General features: G+C 33.9%; 1 protein-coding gene across 3 annotated transcripts in view; it reads right to left on the bottom strand.

Annotated features, from left to right (window-relative positions):
- UPF2 (UPF2 regulator of nonsense mediated mRNA decay) overlaps positions 1 to 18108 on the bottom strand; it is a 102407-nt gene that overhangs the window by 25356 nt on the left and 58943 nt on the right. For all 3 annotated transcript variants that reach the window (XM_049100847.1, XM_025445054.3, XM_025445056.3), the window contains exons 10-15: positions 15101 to 15214; positions 12051 to 12167; positions 10488 to 10673; positions 8447 to 8650; positions 7461 to 7736; positions 4712 to 4895 (exon numbers count right to left, since the gene is read on the bottom strand). In XM_049100847.1, the coding sequence (XP_048956804.1) occupies positions 4712 to 4895; positions 7461 to 7736; positions 8447 to 8650; positions 10488 to 10673; positions 12051 to 12167; positions 15101 to 15214 (1081 nt within the window). The remainder of the gene's footprint in view (positions 1 to 4711; positions 4896 to 7460; positions 7737 to 8446; positions 8651 to 10487; positions 10674 to 12050; positions 12168 to 15100; positions 15215 to 18108) is intronic.

Below are 18108 nucleotides of genomic sequence, written 5' to 3'. Positions count from 1 at the left end.
CAAATTCATCCATATCTCACTATCTCATCAATTCTTCTTAATTAACATATAAATTCCAAGCCACTCTATTTGCAAGATGCCTTATCTGATGTGCTCTCTCTTCTTCTGCAGCCTTCTATAGCTGGGTCTTCTCAGTCACAAAACATACTATCTTGGACTCTTGCTCATCTGATATTCTTAATAGAGAATATCCTCAATGTGCACTTTCAAGTCCTCCCTATATATTCTCTAAAACTCAGTCTAAATTTTACTTCCTGTGTAAACACAATGAATACCTGAATCTATCACTCTTCCTCCTACTTGCTCCTAAAGCACTTGGAGAATAGCTCATAGCATCTTACATTTAAGGATACACCATGTAATGTTTTTCTCTAATGATTTCGCAAATATTACATCAGATCATAAGAACCCTTGAAGACAAAGAACTATTATATTCAAAACTTATCAGAGCCCAATTGATAAACACACAGTAGATGCTTAGTAAATCCTTGTTTATTCAGACTCTTAGAGCAGAAAGAAACTTCAGCAATCATGTAATGATTTAACTCTTTCATTCTGAAGAATACTGAAGCCCAGAGTTTGAATAACCTAATCAATAAGAGTAAAAAAATTATTCCAGTGTCTTAAGTCTAAGAAACTAACCAAGAACTAACAAAAATATGAAAGTACAAGGTGATTAAAGTTGGTACACTCAAGTGTGGAAATAAAAAAAATTTTAAAAAGTTGGATAATGCTCAGAGAGGAAAATTAATGCTGAGAAAAGATGGTGTTTTGGAATGAAAATCCATTAACTTAAAATATTTTCTCTTATCACCTATTAGTTTTCATATACAAATATATTCTAGATTTTATACATGTAAATTTTATATATTAACTTATTATTTATAGGAACTTCAAGAAGCAGAATATTGGATTGTTATTTAGGTTATCAAAGACAAAAAATTTAAAGTCACGATTGTCTAAACACTCTCAGCAAAAATATCACAGTGTGCACATGAAATATCCTTACACCTTTGTTCTTTCTATCCACTTAAAACACACTGTGGGAAGAACTATAACGTATAAGTTGCTTTATTTTGATAGTCATACTTCTAATTTGTAAGGAAAATACATACTATTTCTAACACATTTTTATTTGCATTGCAGGTTACTTTCAAAAGCAATTTATAAATATATCTTGCATTTGCTGAACAGTATAATAATTATCCAGCTGTTGATCCCCAGGACACTGTCGATCTAAAATACACAACGAAGGTAAAAATGTACACTCACAGGACACCGGGAAAACAAAATACAAAACACAAACAACAAAATGCTGCTTTGTGCCTCAGTTCTGCTGCTCAAAACAGAGATAGTAATAATTGTAAAACTTCCTTGCAGACTTCTTTAAATCACACTTCTCTGCTTACTAGACAGGTTGTGCATTTCCTGGCTTGACAGGTTAACCGAGTGTTGATTTGTCAATGACTAAAGTAATGACTAACATTACCTTCCTGTGTCATTCTAGCATCAGATAGTACTCAACAAAAACACCAACTCTCAGCTGTACTCGCGTATGTAACTATGTCATTCTATTTTATTACCAATTTGCCTGTGCTTTTTGTGTAAGTGAAACTAACCTGGCATGGAAACTATTTTTACTTTATTTTTCTATTGTATAAAAGCTGTTGCCATGAGAGCGCTTTCTTCTACTGTTTTAGAATTTGGGAAAATTAATACCTCTCCAAATATTTGGAGATCCAGTTTTAAAAATAAGTATTTAACTCTTTAATCCGTCTGCAGTTTAGGAAGATGTGGCTCTGTATCAATTTTACTCCAAAATGCTGATCCATTGTCCTTATCCTATTTTTAAGATTCCTAGTTCATTAGATAGTAAATTATTTTCTATTTAATTGGAGGTGCTTCTAGGCCTTTTATTCTGTTCTATTGATTTTATATCTGATTTGTGAAATACACTGTTGGCTTTATAATTTATTCATGTACCTTTTCTTTTCACCTGTTTCCCTCATTTCTGTTCCTTATACTACAATACAATCTAAAAGTTCCAAACCAGATTAAATTATATTGCCTATAACCATATTGGTTTTGTTCTTATATTTAAAGAGGATGTCTTGGCCAATAATTCTATGTCTATACTTAGAAAACCAAGATATACAAAATTAACACACAAAAATGTTACTTATAGTAACATAAAACTGGAAAGAACCTAAGTGTCAAATAACAGGATTAAATAAATTATGGCACATTCATACAAAGGAATAAGGCCAATTAAGAAATGAAAAATATTTCATGTCAGGAAGAAATTTCATAATATTAGGAAGAAAAAGTCCAGTTATTAAAACTGCAAACGTGCGAAAAAATCTTAAAGAACAGAACATATACCAAAAAATGTTAACACATGATCATCTTTGTATATGGAATGTGATTTTTGTTTTCTTGGTATTTTTCACAATTTCTGCCATCAAAAAGTACTACTTTTTTTTTTTAAGATATATTTATTTGAGAGAGAGAGATAGAGAGTGCATAAGTGAGGGAGGAGCAGGGAGAGAATCCTCAAGTGGACTCCACACTGAGTGCAGAGCCTGCTGTGGGGCTTGACCTCATGACATTGAGATCGTGACCTGAAATGAAATCAAGTTGGCCATTTAACTGACTGATCCACCCATATGCCCAAACAAGTACTACTTTTAATAATTAAAATGACTTTAAAAATACAAGGGAACTTTGTAGTGCTTTCTCATGAACTATTATGTTAGCACTGGGATGTTATCAAGTTAAAATAATAATGAATTTACAAAGTGCTTGAAAACAAAAAATTCCAAAAGCAAAATATGTTATCTTATGGTTTATCAAATAAGAAATAGATTTAATATAGATTCATTCATGTACATCTTCCTCCTGATATTTACACTCTAAAACAGAGGAAAATGGGACAACTTGGAAGCAGGGAGCATATTGATTCTAGCTGCCATCATCTTTGGAGCTTGGTTCACAAATGGTGGCCTGTTTTTCCTTCCCATATTCTAAACAAGAACAGATCCCTTAAAAGAAGCCTGAGGTCCTTTAATTTAACCCTTTGGTCTATAAAGGATAAAGCGTACTATATTCTTTATCGCTACCAAACTAGGTGTCAAACTAGTGTTACCTGACCCCATACACAGAGTTCCATTTGTAAAAGTTTTGGGGAAACAAGGCTAAGACTTAAGTATATCAAAGCATTTGAAGTAGGGGCACCTGGGTGATTCAGTGGGTTAGCCTCTGCCATTGGCTCAGGTCATGATGTCAGGGTCCTGGGATGGAACCCCCTGTCAGGCTCCTTGCTCAGTGGGGAGTCTGCTGCTCCCTCTCCTCACTTCCCCTCCTCCCTGCTCCTGTTCTCTCAAATAAATATTTAAAATAAAAAGGTGTTTGAAGTAAAGGAAATAATTAAGATAAATTAGTACTCTTCTTGATATGATCATTTTATACAATCAGAAATCTGAAAAGGAAAAAAAAAAGATAACTTGGGACAAAGTTCAAAGGATGAAAGAAATCACGTAAGTCCTTCTGTGTGGAATGGTAAAAAAGTGAATAGCTGCACAATCAGTAGCACCTTTAAAATTACTGCTCAAATAGATAACAGTAAACATTCTCCAAAGGAGGATGGACCTTTGGAGAAAGAAATCCTATGGAAAATGCTGGATATAATATGAAAAAAATAGTTTTAGAGGAAAAAGTCACGAATACCTTTGTTATGAAAAGCAGTTCTTTAGATACGTAACATAGCAAGTTTATGCAATTGGCATAAATGGTGAAGCTCAAGGATCTCCTAACGACAGGCATATGGGTACCAAGTGCTAGCAGGAAACAAAAACACTAGCTTCAAAGCCTAAAAACATGTTATTTTGAAATAATTATAATAAACATGCTAACATGCTAAGAACTATTAGCAAGCAAACCAGGTTGGTATGCACCTCATTCCAGTTATTTCCATTGACAAAGTTAGTTGGCTCCTACAGTCTCCTGTGGGAGCTGTTCAAGAGCTAACTCTTCTTCCAGAAAAGTCTCAGAAAGATGAAAGTAAACAGACCAATTCTTCTGCAGCACATAATTCTCACATTTTCTCTAGTTGTTAGAAAGAGAGACAACTCTCCCAGAGAATAAGGTCTGAAATTCCACAGGGTAGCTCCAAACTTCTAACAGATACTCCCTCTACAGTGTCCAGCCTGAACTAATATCTTAGGAAATAATGCTTGTTGAAAACAAGGAGTGAGGGAGGTGTATATGAGATGCTTTCATCAAAAGTGTTTTGTATTAGCAACTGAAAATTCTAAAAAAATTAAGAGAGGCTGAGAGGATGGTGTTTTTCCATCACTATCCTTTCCTTCAAGTCTTACATGACTATTTTCCTCTAATTTGGGATTTAATGAAATCAAGAAGTATGCCACCGAGGACGTAACTAACACTATTATATAACACTCAACACTGAAAACAGAAAGTATACAAAAGCAAATATAACAATATAAGGCAAATTCTAGAAACAATCTGTCAAATATCATTTTCATTTTTCCTCTATAATTAATTGCTTACCTAGTTTTATTAAGAATTCTCGTTCCAAGTCGTGTACCTGCCTGATGGATTCTTCCAGAGAATTACAAAGTTTGATCTTTGGTCTTAGCAGTTCTAATGTATCACTGATCATGTAATCTATGTCAATTAATTAATTGCTTACCTAGTTTTATTAAGAATTCTCGTTCCAAGTCGTGTACCTGCCTGATGGATTCTTCCAGAGAATTACAAAGTTTGATCTTTGGTCTTAGCAGTTCTAATGTATCACTGATCATGTAATCTATATCAATAGGAAATGGATGGTCTTTTGTCCAAACCTCCAAACTTTTCTTCCACCAAACATAACGCTGATAACAAATGAAAAATAAATTTAGCTCTAAGAAATTAATAATAAAAATATTTTAAAACAACAAAGTATTGTAATGTTACCTAGTTATAATAACTAAGCTAAAAAGTTGTATAAAACACCATTTTTATTAATGGTCAACGATAATAATTCTCTTACAGTTTCTAAGCCATTTGATTGTAATTTGAATTTTTTTATAACAACTGTCAAAATCCTTTTTAAAGGCAAGGAAAAAAGTCATAAATAAAATACCAAATAAATTCCCAGGTACTGAAAAGAGGCAGAAATCCAACTCCCAAACCCCTAAATGGGGTTTAAATATTTATTTTACCAAACAACAAAAAGCAACCAGATTCAAACCCATAGTTATGATATTTATTTATTATTTTCTCTATGCTACCTGTTTTGATTTCTAAGGTCAATTAAAGTACCTGAAAATACAGTTTTTGAAAATGTAAAATTATTTTATTGAACTTACAAGCATTTATTGAACAGCTGTTGTATATATATGATATTGTTTAGAGATCTTCCCTCTCTCTTCCAAGCCTGGTTCCTTCATTCTATTTTCTACTTTGTAATTCATAAGTTTAACTAAAAAGCACAACCCAAGAATTTGCTTGGATATAAATGGGTATACTTCCAGATGCTTTCTCTTCTCTAGGTTGGTCTAGGTCCCTGCTACTCAAAGTGTAAGTTGTTTGAGCTGGTTAGAAATGCCGACTCTTAGACCCTCACCCCCCCATCCAAGACCAAATGAATTATAATCTGCATTTTAACAATATCTCTGGGTGGTGCATATGTATTTTAAAGTTCAGAAGTGGGCAGCCTGGGTAGCTCAGCGGTTAGCGCCACCTGCAGCCCAGGGTGTGATCCTGGAGACAAGGGATGGAGTCCCACGTCAGGCTCCCTGCATAGAGTCTACTTCTCCCCTCTGCCTGTGTCTCTGTCTCTCTCTCTCGGTCCCTCATGAATAAGTAAATCTTAAAAAAATAACAATAAAGTTCAGAAGTACTGCTGCAGGTGGTCCTCTCCGTCTGATCTTCCCATTCTCCAATCTAGGAGAACACATTACCCTCCTCCCCTTAGGCCTCCCTCACTCCTTGCTCCCAATTCCCAGGTAATATCCTGCTGCATGTTAATTAATATGGAAAATATTTTTGTCTCTTTCTGCCCCGGGATATTTCTGAGTGGCTTTTTTCTCTCAGGCTAGGATTTCAAAGTGAATGCAATATGGACACTCTTCTGAAAGAGAGTTTACTTTTGATGCTGATAGTTACAGCTGACATTTTGCAGCAAAACTTTGGTTTTCAACAGTCTCCAACTTAAGATAGTCATTACATACAACAGTCAATCTGACTCTCAAATTTGCCTAACTCCCCTCATTTTCTTATCAGTTGAAAAAACCAGGGAGTAACAAGCTGTCCTCTGCTGCACAGGTATAGTGATAGAACAAAGTTAACATGCTCTTCCCCCAGAGTATTTACCCTACTTAACATCAACCACTATGTGGATGTATTTTTGATATCTCAAAAGTTATAGTTTTAAATTTATTTTCTTCACCAATAAATAATGGAGAAAACACTAACAAGATATTCTATAGAATAGAATGATCAGGGACACCCTGGGTGGCTTGGTGGTTGAGAGTCTGCCTTCAGCTAAGGGCGTGATCCCAGGATCCGGGATCTAGTCCCACACATTAGGCTCCTTGCAATGAGCCTGCTTCTCTCTCTGCCTGTGTGTCTCTGCCTCTCTCTGTCTTTCTGGAATAAGTAAAATCTTAAAAAATAAATAAATAAATAAAAGAATGGAATGATAGTATAGAATTGAATGCTACTTTGGGACTTTATTTCACTAATACCTAGAGAATTTGATAGTGAGCAATTCAACCTAATCAGTACTTAACAACATTGTATTATATGGGAAATAGTGATTAGGTTCCAAACAACCAACCTATAAGGTAACTAAGGTGGAACACCAACCTTACAAAGGTTGTAAAACTGTCTCCGTATGTATCTGAATTTAATTTATACCATGCTTGCTCTACACTGTAAGTTTACATAATTAACTGCTTAGAGAGGGAAAGTACAACCCAAAAATTTACCATGAATGAACAAATATTTTCCTGTTTTGAAAACAACATATTTTCCAAAAAATGACATTTCTAAAAAAAAAGGTTAAATTGTTTAGAAATAAGAATTTTAGATATACAAACAATACAAATGAGTTAAAAATGTTTATTAGATGTATAAAAATTGCAAGTAATCCATAAACTGCCATACCAAATACGACAATCCATAAATTACTGCACCACATATAAACCATATCAAAATAATACCCAGAATTAATGATCATTGTTAATCAAAAAAGTGACAGTGCAAATTGAATATCTGTATAGAATTCATCATATATTTTAATCTCTAGAATATTCTTAACAGGAAGAAAAAAATCTAATGACAAACACATTTTATATGTGATACATGAATGCTACTGCATTTCTTCTCTAATATTTTTTTGTAACACAAGGAATGCATTAAACATGCCAAACTGCATATTTGAGTTTACATACCTGAAAGTATACAAGGAAGCAATCAAGTTTTCGTTTACTGGAACCTCTGTCAAAGTACTGGCCACAAGTATCCAAAATAGTGCACACTAGTCTAATTCTGAAAAGGTGCTCAGGAGGGTCTAGTGAACTTGGAGAGCCATCTGAGTTAACACCAAAGGAGGTAAAAGAATAAAGAGTTCTAAAAATAACAGCTGATTCCACCATTCGATAATTATAAAGTTCCCCTAAGAACTTGGCACTGCTGATACGTCTCTGATTAAATTTAGGTTGATTAACCTAAAGGAAAAAACACACATAGATTTCCATTAAAGAACAGTAATGTGTTGAGGTAAAATTCTTGTCTGTCACTTGATAATATCAATTACTGAAAGAACACTAAACAGAAAAAATGAGTTTTTCCTTCTTTTCTAAAAAAGTGATCACTCCTGGATATTCTTTATTCCTAAAAAATGGCTGTCTTTAAAATGTTTTAATAAAAAGAACAAGTTAAATTTTAAAGTTAGTATTAAGCGATCATTAACTGAGTCGATGACACAGTTAAAAATGTATCCTCCCTATCAGCTTTCCATAACTTACTTTTTCTGTAACCCATGAATTAGGGAAACGGTAAGTCAACAGAAAGAGGAAATGGTTTACAGAAATTCTTATCAAATGATTACCAATTCACCTAATTAAGAGATTTATAGATTCCTAAAGTTGAATTCTAGTGCCCCAGAAATAGTAAAAATCTCGTATGCTCTTCCAAAATAAGCCTAACTGAACTTGAGAAAAAGCAGCAAAAAACTCTCCAGCACTAGCCTGAAAAAGCCACAAAATCTGAAACAACAGGGTTCATTAAAAAAAAAGTAAGTCTGAAGAAACAATAAGCTGACATCATAAGGGGAAAGGAAGGTTTCCAAATTATTATTTTTCAATAATCAGATTTAAGAGTTGTTTGAATTCTCTACAAACTCCAATTCGATGACTTTAAGGGAAGTCCTCATTACCTCCATTCCTAATCGAATATCTTCTAAAACTCCATCCACAACATGGATTCCAACATCTTCTTGGTAGAGCACCAGTCCCGCTAAGAGGTTGGCTACACAATGAATACTATTATATTTCACATTCCAGATGTTTATCATACAACAAATAACATAGTCTTTCACTTCTTGGTCCTGCCAAGGCAACTTTCGCATCTGTCTCAAAACCTACACGAAGGGAATTTTGTTTTAATTACTAAGATAAGTACATAATACTCTAATACATCCAATAATATATTTGTGTGGTCATAGAACTTTTGTTATGAAAAATACTTTAGAGATCTTCTACCAGCTTCTTCACTTTAGAGATAAGAAAAGCGATATATTTCTAATTATGGCAAAACTTATTCACATTACCCTTTATCTCTTCATAATGCCCCTAAGTTTTCTAGAGTTTCCAGATCTTCAATAGTAATAGTAATAGTATACACTCCTAAAATTTGTAATAATATACACTCATAAAATCTGGTTGCTAAAAAAAAATTCCTATATGGTTTATGAAAAATAGTATTTTCTTTTGCATATCACTAATATAAATAATCTCAGACACTTTTTTATAAATCAAAAATTTCCAGGGCACCTGGGTGGCTCAGTGGTTGAGTCTTTGCTTTTGGCTCAGGTCATGATCCCAGGGTCTTAAGATCAAGTTCCACATCAGGCTTCCCACAGGGAGCCTGCTTCCCCCTTTGCCTGTTTCTGCCTCTCCATGTCTCTCATGAATAATCAAAATTTTAAAATAAATAAATAAATAAAACTCTACTGGTAACGGGAAGGTGAGTAGAGCTCTACCTAAAATGAAGTTCCTTCCATTTTTATTCTGGGGGGGAAAAAAGATACTATTGGCATATTGCAAAGCACTCTTCTCATCTCTACTCTATAGCCACCATTCATCTTTCAAGCCCTTAATATGTTCTCAAATCAGCTTCAGTGGAAATGTTAATGTTGTCTCAAATATATAACAATCTGTATTTTTTAATCTTTTAGCTAATTCTGAAACAGCTTTCAAACTGCTTGTTTGAAACAACTACTATCTCTGACTTTGACTCAAAAGTTGAGTCCAATTTCCAAAGTCGTGTGATCATTCCTCACTACCCATGTAGACTGCATGTATTACTGCACGCCTTTCCTCCTCCCCACAGGTTTTCTCTGTCCAGCAGTCAATGTTTTACATTTTTTTCCTAAAAAGAAAAAAAGTTCTATACTGTGTTGTTTCAACTTCTAGAGTTATTCATGAAATGTTCTGTTCAACATACGTTACTTAAAAGTGAAGTTTCTAATAACTACAATAATTAAGAAAACAGGTCAGGACTTCTTAACCTTTTCTGGAAAGTGACCCCTGCTGAGAATCTAAGGAAGACTACAGATCCTCCCCTCCAGAAAAATCGAAACAGCCCCAGAGATCCAAAACTATGAGATTTCAGAGAGCCATGGACCTCCTTAAGCCCATTCAAGATTAGAATCCCCTATACTGAAGCAGAATATTTAAAGTCAAATCATTTAAAATATCAGAAACAAAGTAGTAACTTCAAATATAAATAGCACCAAAATAAAAATTAAAAGAATTATTACTTCAGTAAGAATCATAAAAAGAAAACAAACATATGTCCTATATATTCTGTATTGTCATATGAATTCCATTTTAGGATTACTTGTATAGAAGTAATCCCAATTTAATTTGCAATCTAATCTTAACTCTGCTAAGCTTCACCGCTGAAGCTCTGCTTCAACTTCTCCAGTTACAAAATGTGAATAAGGCAAGCTGCTTATATTCCTTACCTGTATTTTGCCGAACACTGAAGCAATTTATGAACAAACTGATCTGGAGAAACTGAAACATATGTTTTGACCTAAACAATTTAGTGCACAGGCTAGAAGCTAAGTACATGCACTGCTCTTAAAACTATCATCATTACGATGAAAAAGAATTAATGTGGTTGAATATTATATCTTAGCACTACTACAAACCTCAAATTGACTATTACTTTGTGGTTTCAATGAGATTTACCTTCTCAGTGGTAACCTTGGAGAGATCTTTGTACAAAAGTTTCCGGACATATTCTTGGAGAGGAGGACGTTTCTTTTTCACTGTTTTTTCAGCTGGAGGTGGGTTGCAGTAGTAGTATGCATTCTCCACCATTGTAACATACCTTGCATCAAGGTGCATTGCTTGTTTCTTTCTCATCATTTGCTCCTAAAAATAAAAAAGTCGAAGTCAAAATACTTTCATTCTAAATGTTTATTCCTAAGCAAATTTTTATTTTCAGAGATAAGATTTCAAGATAAAGGACTAGAAAAGGAAAAACAACAACAAACCAATCACTAGGTATTCCTAAAAATATGCAAGCACACTATTTTACCAAAACCGTGTTTTTAGAACAAACTACTCTATGACTGCAGCGTGTTAGGCCTTACACTCTGACACAAGAAAACTAAAAGCACCCAAGGTTTATAACTTCGGTTATAAACATCAACTCAAAGGCAGTGATTCAACACAGATGCAGTTAACCAATGATAAAGGCTAGCTAGCTGCTTTTAATATAAGGAGGGGAAAGATCCACCGAGCCAATCCAATATTCATCCATACCACCAAGATCAGCAAAAGAGAGAATTCAAATATTGTAAATAAATATAAGACATTAAAAGTTAGCTCTATTACATTTTTACATGCACTGTCTCATTTAACCTCGAGAGCCTGAGCCAAAGAGCAAGAACAATTTTTTCCTTGTTACAATAAAAATTTGAACTTGGAATGACTTAAGTGGTTAGTGTGATATAAGCCTACACAGATTTTGAAAATCAATTCCATTTGACGGCCTTCCATAATATTTTTACTAGAAAAAAATTGTTTCTTCATATTAAATGTTACTGGCAGAGACTATTCAGGCTTACGTATGGATTCCAAAAAGTAAGTTATCTAAAGCAAATGACACAGTCAAGACTTTTGTAGCAGCAACACTGATCTAATGACAGTATATGGCCCAGGGATTCCTAAACCTGAGCTCTCTTTAACACCAATATTCCCTCTGCCACTATACTTCCTATTTTCCCAAGGCAATGCATGGGTATTATCAAGCATAATAACTTAATTGCTTAATAAACTTGATGACTGTTTCAGCATCCTAAAGTAACTTAAGAAGTAACTTCCTTAAGTAGCTTAAGAAGGAACTTCCATCCCAAGTTAATTTTTCAAGCTTATAGTTTTTAATTTAAAAATTAAATTTTATATTTTTAAGCTTATAATTTATATACTGATGGCACATTAACAATGGCTTCTTTGAAGATTCAAGAACATCCATAAAAAGCTATATATTAATAGTACTTGCTCATTTGCATCATCTATCAAGTTATTTGGGATTGAACTCAATCCTCCTTTAAAATATTGTGAAACTCACTGACAGCCAAGTGAGAAAAATTCCTACAACTCCTGGAATGGCCAACATATATATATTTATGAGTGGTTCTAATTTAGGGAGAAATGCTTACTTATATAGCAGAGCAAGATCACAGGCTCACAGGCACTGGTTAATATTCTAACCCCTGAAGTAAATCAAGAACTTCAAGCCCTTACCAAAAGTACGCTGGTCCTCAGGTGTGATTCTGGCGATCTGAAAAGAAATCTTCCACATGTTTCCAGCAGAGTACATGCCATTTCAATATGGTGATGGGAAAAGTCTGACAGAAGCATCTGTAATAATAATGATGATGATGAGAAAACACAAAGACAACACTTCAATCCTATTAAAGAAAGAAAGTACAGATCTAATGTGTATAACAACTTCAAAAATATCAGTGTGAAAAACAAAAGCTAGTCTACTTTAACTTAACAAGCTTCATTGCTGGGACGCCTGGGTGGCTCAGCGGTTAAGCGTCTGCCTTCGGCTCAGGGCATGATCCTGGAGTCCCACATCAGGCTCCCTACAGGGAGCCTGCTTCTCCCTCTGCCTATGTCTCTGCCTCTCTTTCTGCCTCTCATGAATAAATAAATAAAATCTTAAAAACAAAAACAAAAAAACAAGCTTCATTGCTTGCTGAGTATCTTTTGTGTTCAGCCACAAAAAATTTAAAACTTCAATATACTTAATTCCTTTTCTTTCAGATAAATAAATACATGAAAACCAGTATCAAAGTCCTTTCTATAAGGACTATGAGATGCTATGTACTTAAACATCTGTGACATACACAGCTAACATTTCCTAAATGGGTTTTTTTTTCTTGTTTGTATGACATTTACTCGTAAAGTTCTGACCTATGTGGTTAGACCACATTATCATAGCATTTCAATATTCATCCTCCCAATCTTTCTCTATGTATATTTTCTAAACCAAACAGATTCAAACAAACCACATCATTTAATGACTTGGTGTTTTTTAGTTAATATGATTTTTGCTGTGTGCTTATTTGTCCTTCTGTGGCATGATTTAAAAGGGGATCATTACTGCATAACATGAACTACACTACTGGATTATTTATTGGATATTAAAATTGTTTATGATTTCTTGCTACTTAAACAACTGTGGGACAAACATCCTTAAAGATAAATTCATGCATGTTTATGATTATTTCCTTAAAACAAACATAGAGAAATGGAATTTCTATGTCAAAGAAATGTATATCCTTCCTATGTATTTGTGACAATTACTATAAATAAATATACTAATGTTTAAATTGTTCCATAGTATGATTCCCTTCAATTACAGCATTGGGAAATCTTTCACAATCCCTCTTAAAATGCTGTCCAGAGTTTCCCTAAATGTACTCTGTTGTCTTCTGAGATGCTCCAAGTATATTTAGGAAACTTAACCCCTTGAATATTTACAATGACTATTAATATTTTAAACACTCTTAAGAAATCAAGCAATAAGAAACTTGATATATTAAACTCAGAGTTTTCCAAATGTTTTTGAATCCAGAAGTCTCGCTTTGTATAATATACCTAATATCCTAAGGAAATCAATTTTTTTTAATTATTTATGATAGACACAGAGATTGGGAGAAAGAGAGAGAGAGAGGCAGAGACACAGGAGGAGGGAAAGCAGGCTCCATGCAGGGAGACCAACGCGGGACTCGATCCTGGAACTCCAGGATCGCGCCCTGGGCCAAAGGCAGGCGCCAAACTGCTGAGCTATCCAGGGATCCCCAGGAAATCAATTTGATACAAAATATATCATTGTTAGTCATACTTTCCAAATGCAGAGTTATTACATCTCTGCTGCATCAACTTTACCACATATAATTACTTACCAACATCTAGCTTAACTCCATTGTGGACAGAAAACATAATCTGAATAATTTGTCTTTCCTAATTTGCTATGATTTTTTTGATAAATTTTGGTGATCCACCTGCATCTAAAGAGATTTTAAATTCTGATGCTCTTGGGTATAGTGTTAATTAGATCCAGGTTAACTGTATTGTTCAATTCTGTATATATGTATTGATTTCGTCTGCCTCTTCTTTTAAGCTACTGAAAGGTATTTCTAAGTCTCTCACTATGATTGTGAATTTGTTTACTTCTTTCCTTGTTCATTTTTGCTTTATATATTTTGAAGGTCCCTTATTGGATTCATATCAATTCAGGAAGGTAATACTTTCCTGTTAAAATTCACTTTTCACCATTACAAACTGTCCTTTATTCCTAATAAATGCTTTGTACCTTAGTTGCTTGCCAATTATGAAAACAGGTAAATTTTTTTTAAAAGACTTTTTTATTTCAGAGAGAGCATGAGTGGGAGGAGCAGCAGGGGAAGGAGAGAAAATGTCAGATAGACTCCATACCCAGCACAGAGCCCAACATGGGGCTCAATCCCATTACCCCAAGATCAATCACCACTGTAGCTGAAACAGAGAATCAGATGCTCAACCTACTGTGCCACACAGGAACCCTGAGACCAGGTGACTTTTAGTCAGTGTTTTCTTTTTTTTTTTTTTAAAGATTTTATTTTTTATTCTTGAAAGACAGAGAGAGAGAGAGGGAGAGACATAGGCAGAGGGAGAAGCAGGTTCCATGCAGGGAGTCTGATGTGGGACTCGATCCTGGAACTTCAGGATTACACCCTGAGCCGAAGGCAGGCACTAAACTGCAAGCCATGCAGGGATCTCTTAGTCAGTGCTTTCATGATATATTCCACCCATCTTTTTTGTTAGCCTTCCTGGTCTTCATACTTAAGGTTATCGTTTTGCAGGCTACCTACAATGTTGTTTAAATCAAGTCTTATATTCTTCAGGCTCTTGTATTTTGTCCTTTTACATTTCACGTAATTGCTGTGATAGCTACATTTCTACCTACCATATTATTTGTTTTCTAGTCTGCTCATCTGTTTAATGCTCCTTCTTATTCCTTTCTTGTCTTCCTTCAGATTAAACAAATATTCCTTACTTATTTCATTTTTTCCAGCATTTATAACTAAAACTTTAAATTTGTCTATTGAAAACAACTCAAGGGACACCTGGGTGGCTCCGTGGTTGAGCATCTGCCTTTGGCTCAAGTGGTGATCCTGGAGTCCCACATCAGGGTTCCTGAAGGGAACCTCCTTCTCCCTCTGCCTGTGTCTCTGCCTCTCTCATGAATAAATAAACAAATTTTTGGAAAAAGAAAACAAACCAAATAATGTAGCACTAACCTTTAAACAATGTAGTGTATCATTTTTAGTGAACATCTTAAATTTAGTTAATTCTCCAATAAAGCGAACAGTTTTGTTCTTTGTTTCAATATTGATCTGGTCCTTTTTTCGTACCTACAAATTAAGAGAAAAGAGACATTAGCTTAGAGAATTAATATTTTGAAATCTCTGTGACAAGAAATGTAATTTTAATAAGACTGCATTCACTCTAAATATTTTAAATAAATTTAGCTAAATTTCTTGCTATACAGATTATTTTAAGTTAAGGCAAAATATGCTCTGTGGAACACAAGTGCTGGGATATGATTTGCAAACAGTTCCATGGTCAAATAATTTGGGGGAAACAATGCACTTTATTGGGCTTAAATAGGTTCTCAAGTAAAGAAGCCTATTTAACCTAATTTAATTCAATTTATCTCAAATTTATTTAGCAATACAGACCTCCTTTTGAAATAGTAGTAACTACTAGTTAACATCCCATTAAATTAATACTATAAGGAACAAATTTTAGGAAATGCTGCTTTAAAAACAATAAGCACCAAGAGCTCACCTTAAGCAAAACTATTAATAAGGCTTGTGTATTACACTTATGAACTGGATTTTTGTCATAAATTCATTACAGTGAAATATCCAATATAATCATTGTTCTTTATCATCGTTAGCAATTATATATCAAATTTTAAATCCTTTGCAAATATAACCCCTCTAACTTAGGCACATACTTCAAGAAATATTCAGCACAACAAAATCCTATTCCAACAGTACAATGCAAACATGTTATATCAAAGTGTATGTAAATGGATTACATTTTCATCAGAAAACAACCTACAGTCTAGAAACCTTTTATGTAAACAACGACAATAACATGGTGGTGCCTTAAACTAATTTAATGTATTTTTACAGAATACTCTCCTATATTATTCATTTGTTCCACATGGTGCCCTTGAACTAGTTTAATGTTTTCTACTTTTCCAGATTACTATCCTAATCTTATTTGTTCCACATAAAAACATCCTGAAAGGAAACAATAGCTGTTATAATTCTGATTTAATAGTTAAAACAAAAGAACACAAAGCTCTCAAATGACTTGATGAAAGATCAGTACTAAAATCCCAGTGTCCTAACTATGACTTGAGAATTCTACCACCTTAGTATATACTGGGTTCTAAAATAGGGCCTAACCTCACCAGCAGCTAGACAATTAATGACAGTCATTTATATAAATACTAAGCTTCTATATACTCAGGGAGCTAACACCTTAGATTAAACTCATCATCTTCATTTTTAAGGACCTACCTTCTATAGCAAGCAAAGTAGGTGCTAAAATTTTTTAGCTCTTCAGGGATAATTTTTAAACAAAACTATGTTTACTCATTTAAAACATCAGAGCAAACTAGAAGCTCACTATAAAGTTATTAAAGCATAATAAAACTGCATCGATTAAAAATAAAATCATAAAATTCAACTTATAGAACTTTAACCTTCCTTGACTGTTTTTGCAACTCAGAAAAGAGCACAGCTTTCATAAAGATCCTTTCACAAATAAATGTTTGCTAAGTACTGCATATGAGAAGCTCTTCAACTGATTTATCTTATTTTATGAACTCCTAGGATACATTAAGAGTATGGACACTGGATCAGACTTGCTGGGTTTAAATTCTAACTCTATTACTTACTAGCTGTTAAACTCTGTGCATCTCATCTTTAAAGTAGAATAAAAGTAACCTACCTCATAAAGTTGTTGCCTTAAGCCAACTGATACACATAAAGCATGCACAATAGTGCCTGGCATCAGCAAGAGGTCAACAAATTAGCTATTATTATCTATCTTTGCATATATGTATCACTAATATGTAGACACTAAATTATTGTGGAATGAACAAATAAATGAAAATGCTTAATGTTTATAGATGTATTGCAGGGATACAAAAGAGCAAATGATCTATAGTCAGAAATCTGAGTTCCTGTGGTCATTCTGCACCATTATGGAGGTATATGACCTTGGATAATTCACATAAATTCCATGAACCCGTCGGCTCAGTAGGTAAAATAAAGATAAAAATAAGGATGGTGATGATGATGGAGGTAGTGGTGGTAGTAACAATAGCTATACTTCACAGAACAAAAGATTATACCCTCACCCCTTTAAAAAGATGTATAAGAGGTATCTTAAATGGCTGCAAAATGCTTCTCAGTGAGAAATAATGGAAAATTACACATATACTATGAATTCATCCCCCCTCACCCTCTCCCCAAAAAAAACTACAGAGGAAAAAAGGTAAAGAAAATATACAAAAAGATTATTAGGTTTGTTTTAAAGTGATGAAATTATGGGGTTTCCCTCTTCTTTCTAATTTATTTTATATTTTCTAAATAACCCACATAGAGCATGTGTTTCTTTCACAGACAAAAAACATATATGCAAGCACTTCAAAAATAATACACTAAAACTGAATCTTCAGAGGAAGTGGGGATGGGAAATATACAAACATGCCTTTAAATCTCTTTGGGTGATTCTGGATACGTTAAGTTCTTAATAACTGCTGTGAAACATCATACAATTTTAGGTATTACTGAGCATTATAACTTTCAAAACATGAAACATAGTGTATCATTCAAAATTATTCTTAAATATTATTGAAAGAGGTACAACCAACATGATAGAATTTTTAAATGTATTATGAAAAATCAATTATCTCACTCCCTCATTTTCAGATGAAAAAAGATGAAGGCTTTTTAAAACGCTGTAACTTGGGGGGCCTGGGTGGCTCAGTCGGTTAAGCATCTGCCTTCAGCTCAGGTCAGGATCACAGGGTTCTGGGATCAAGCCCCTGCATTGGATTTCCTGTTCAGCAGAGGTCTGCTTCTCCTTCTCTCTCTGTTCTCTCTTTCTTTCTCTCTAGTAAATAAAATCTTTTAAAAATTTTTAAAAATAAAAATAAATAAAAGGCTGTAGCTTATAAAAAAGACTAACTTATTCTGACTCCTCACTCATATATTTTCCTGTC

This window comes from Canis lupus, chromosome 2 (assembly GCF_003254725.2).
Source record: "Canis lupus dingo isolate Sandy chromosome 2, ASM325472v2, whole genome shotgun sequence".
NCBI classification, from domain to species: Eukaryota; Metazoa; Chordata; class Mammalia; order Carnivora; family Canidae; genus Canis; species Canis lupus.
This window is presented reverse-complemented; position numbering and strand designations above follow the sequence as displayed.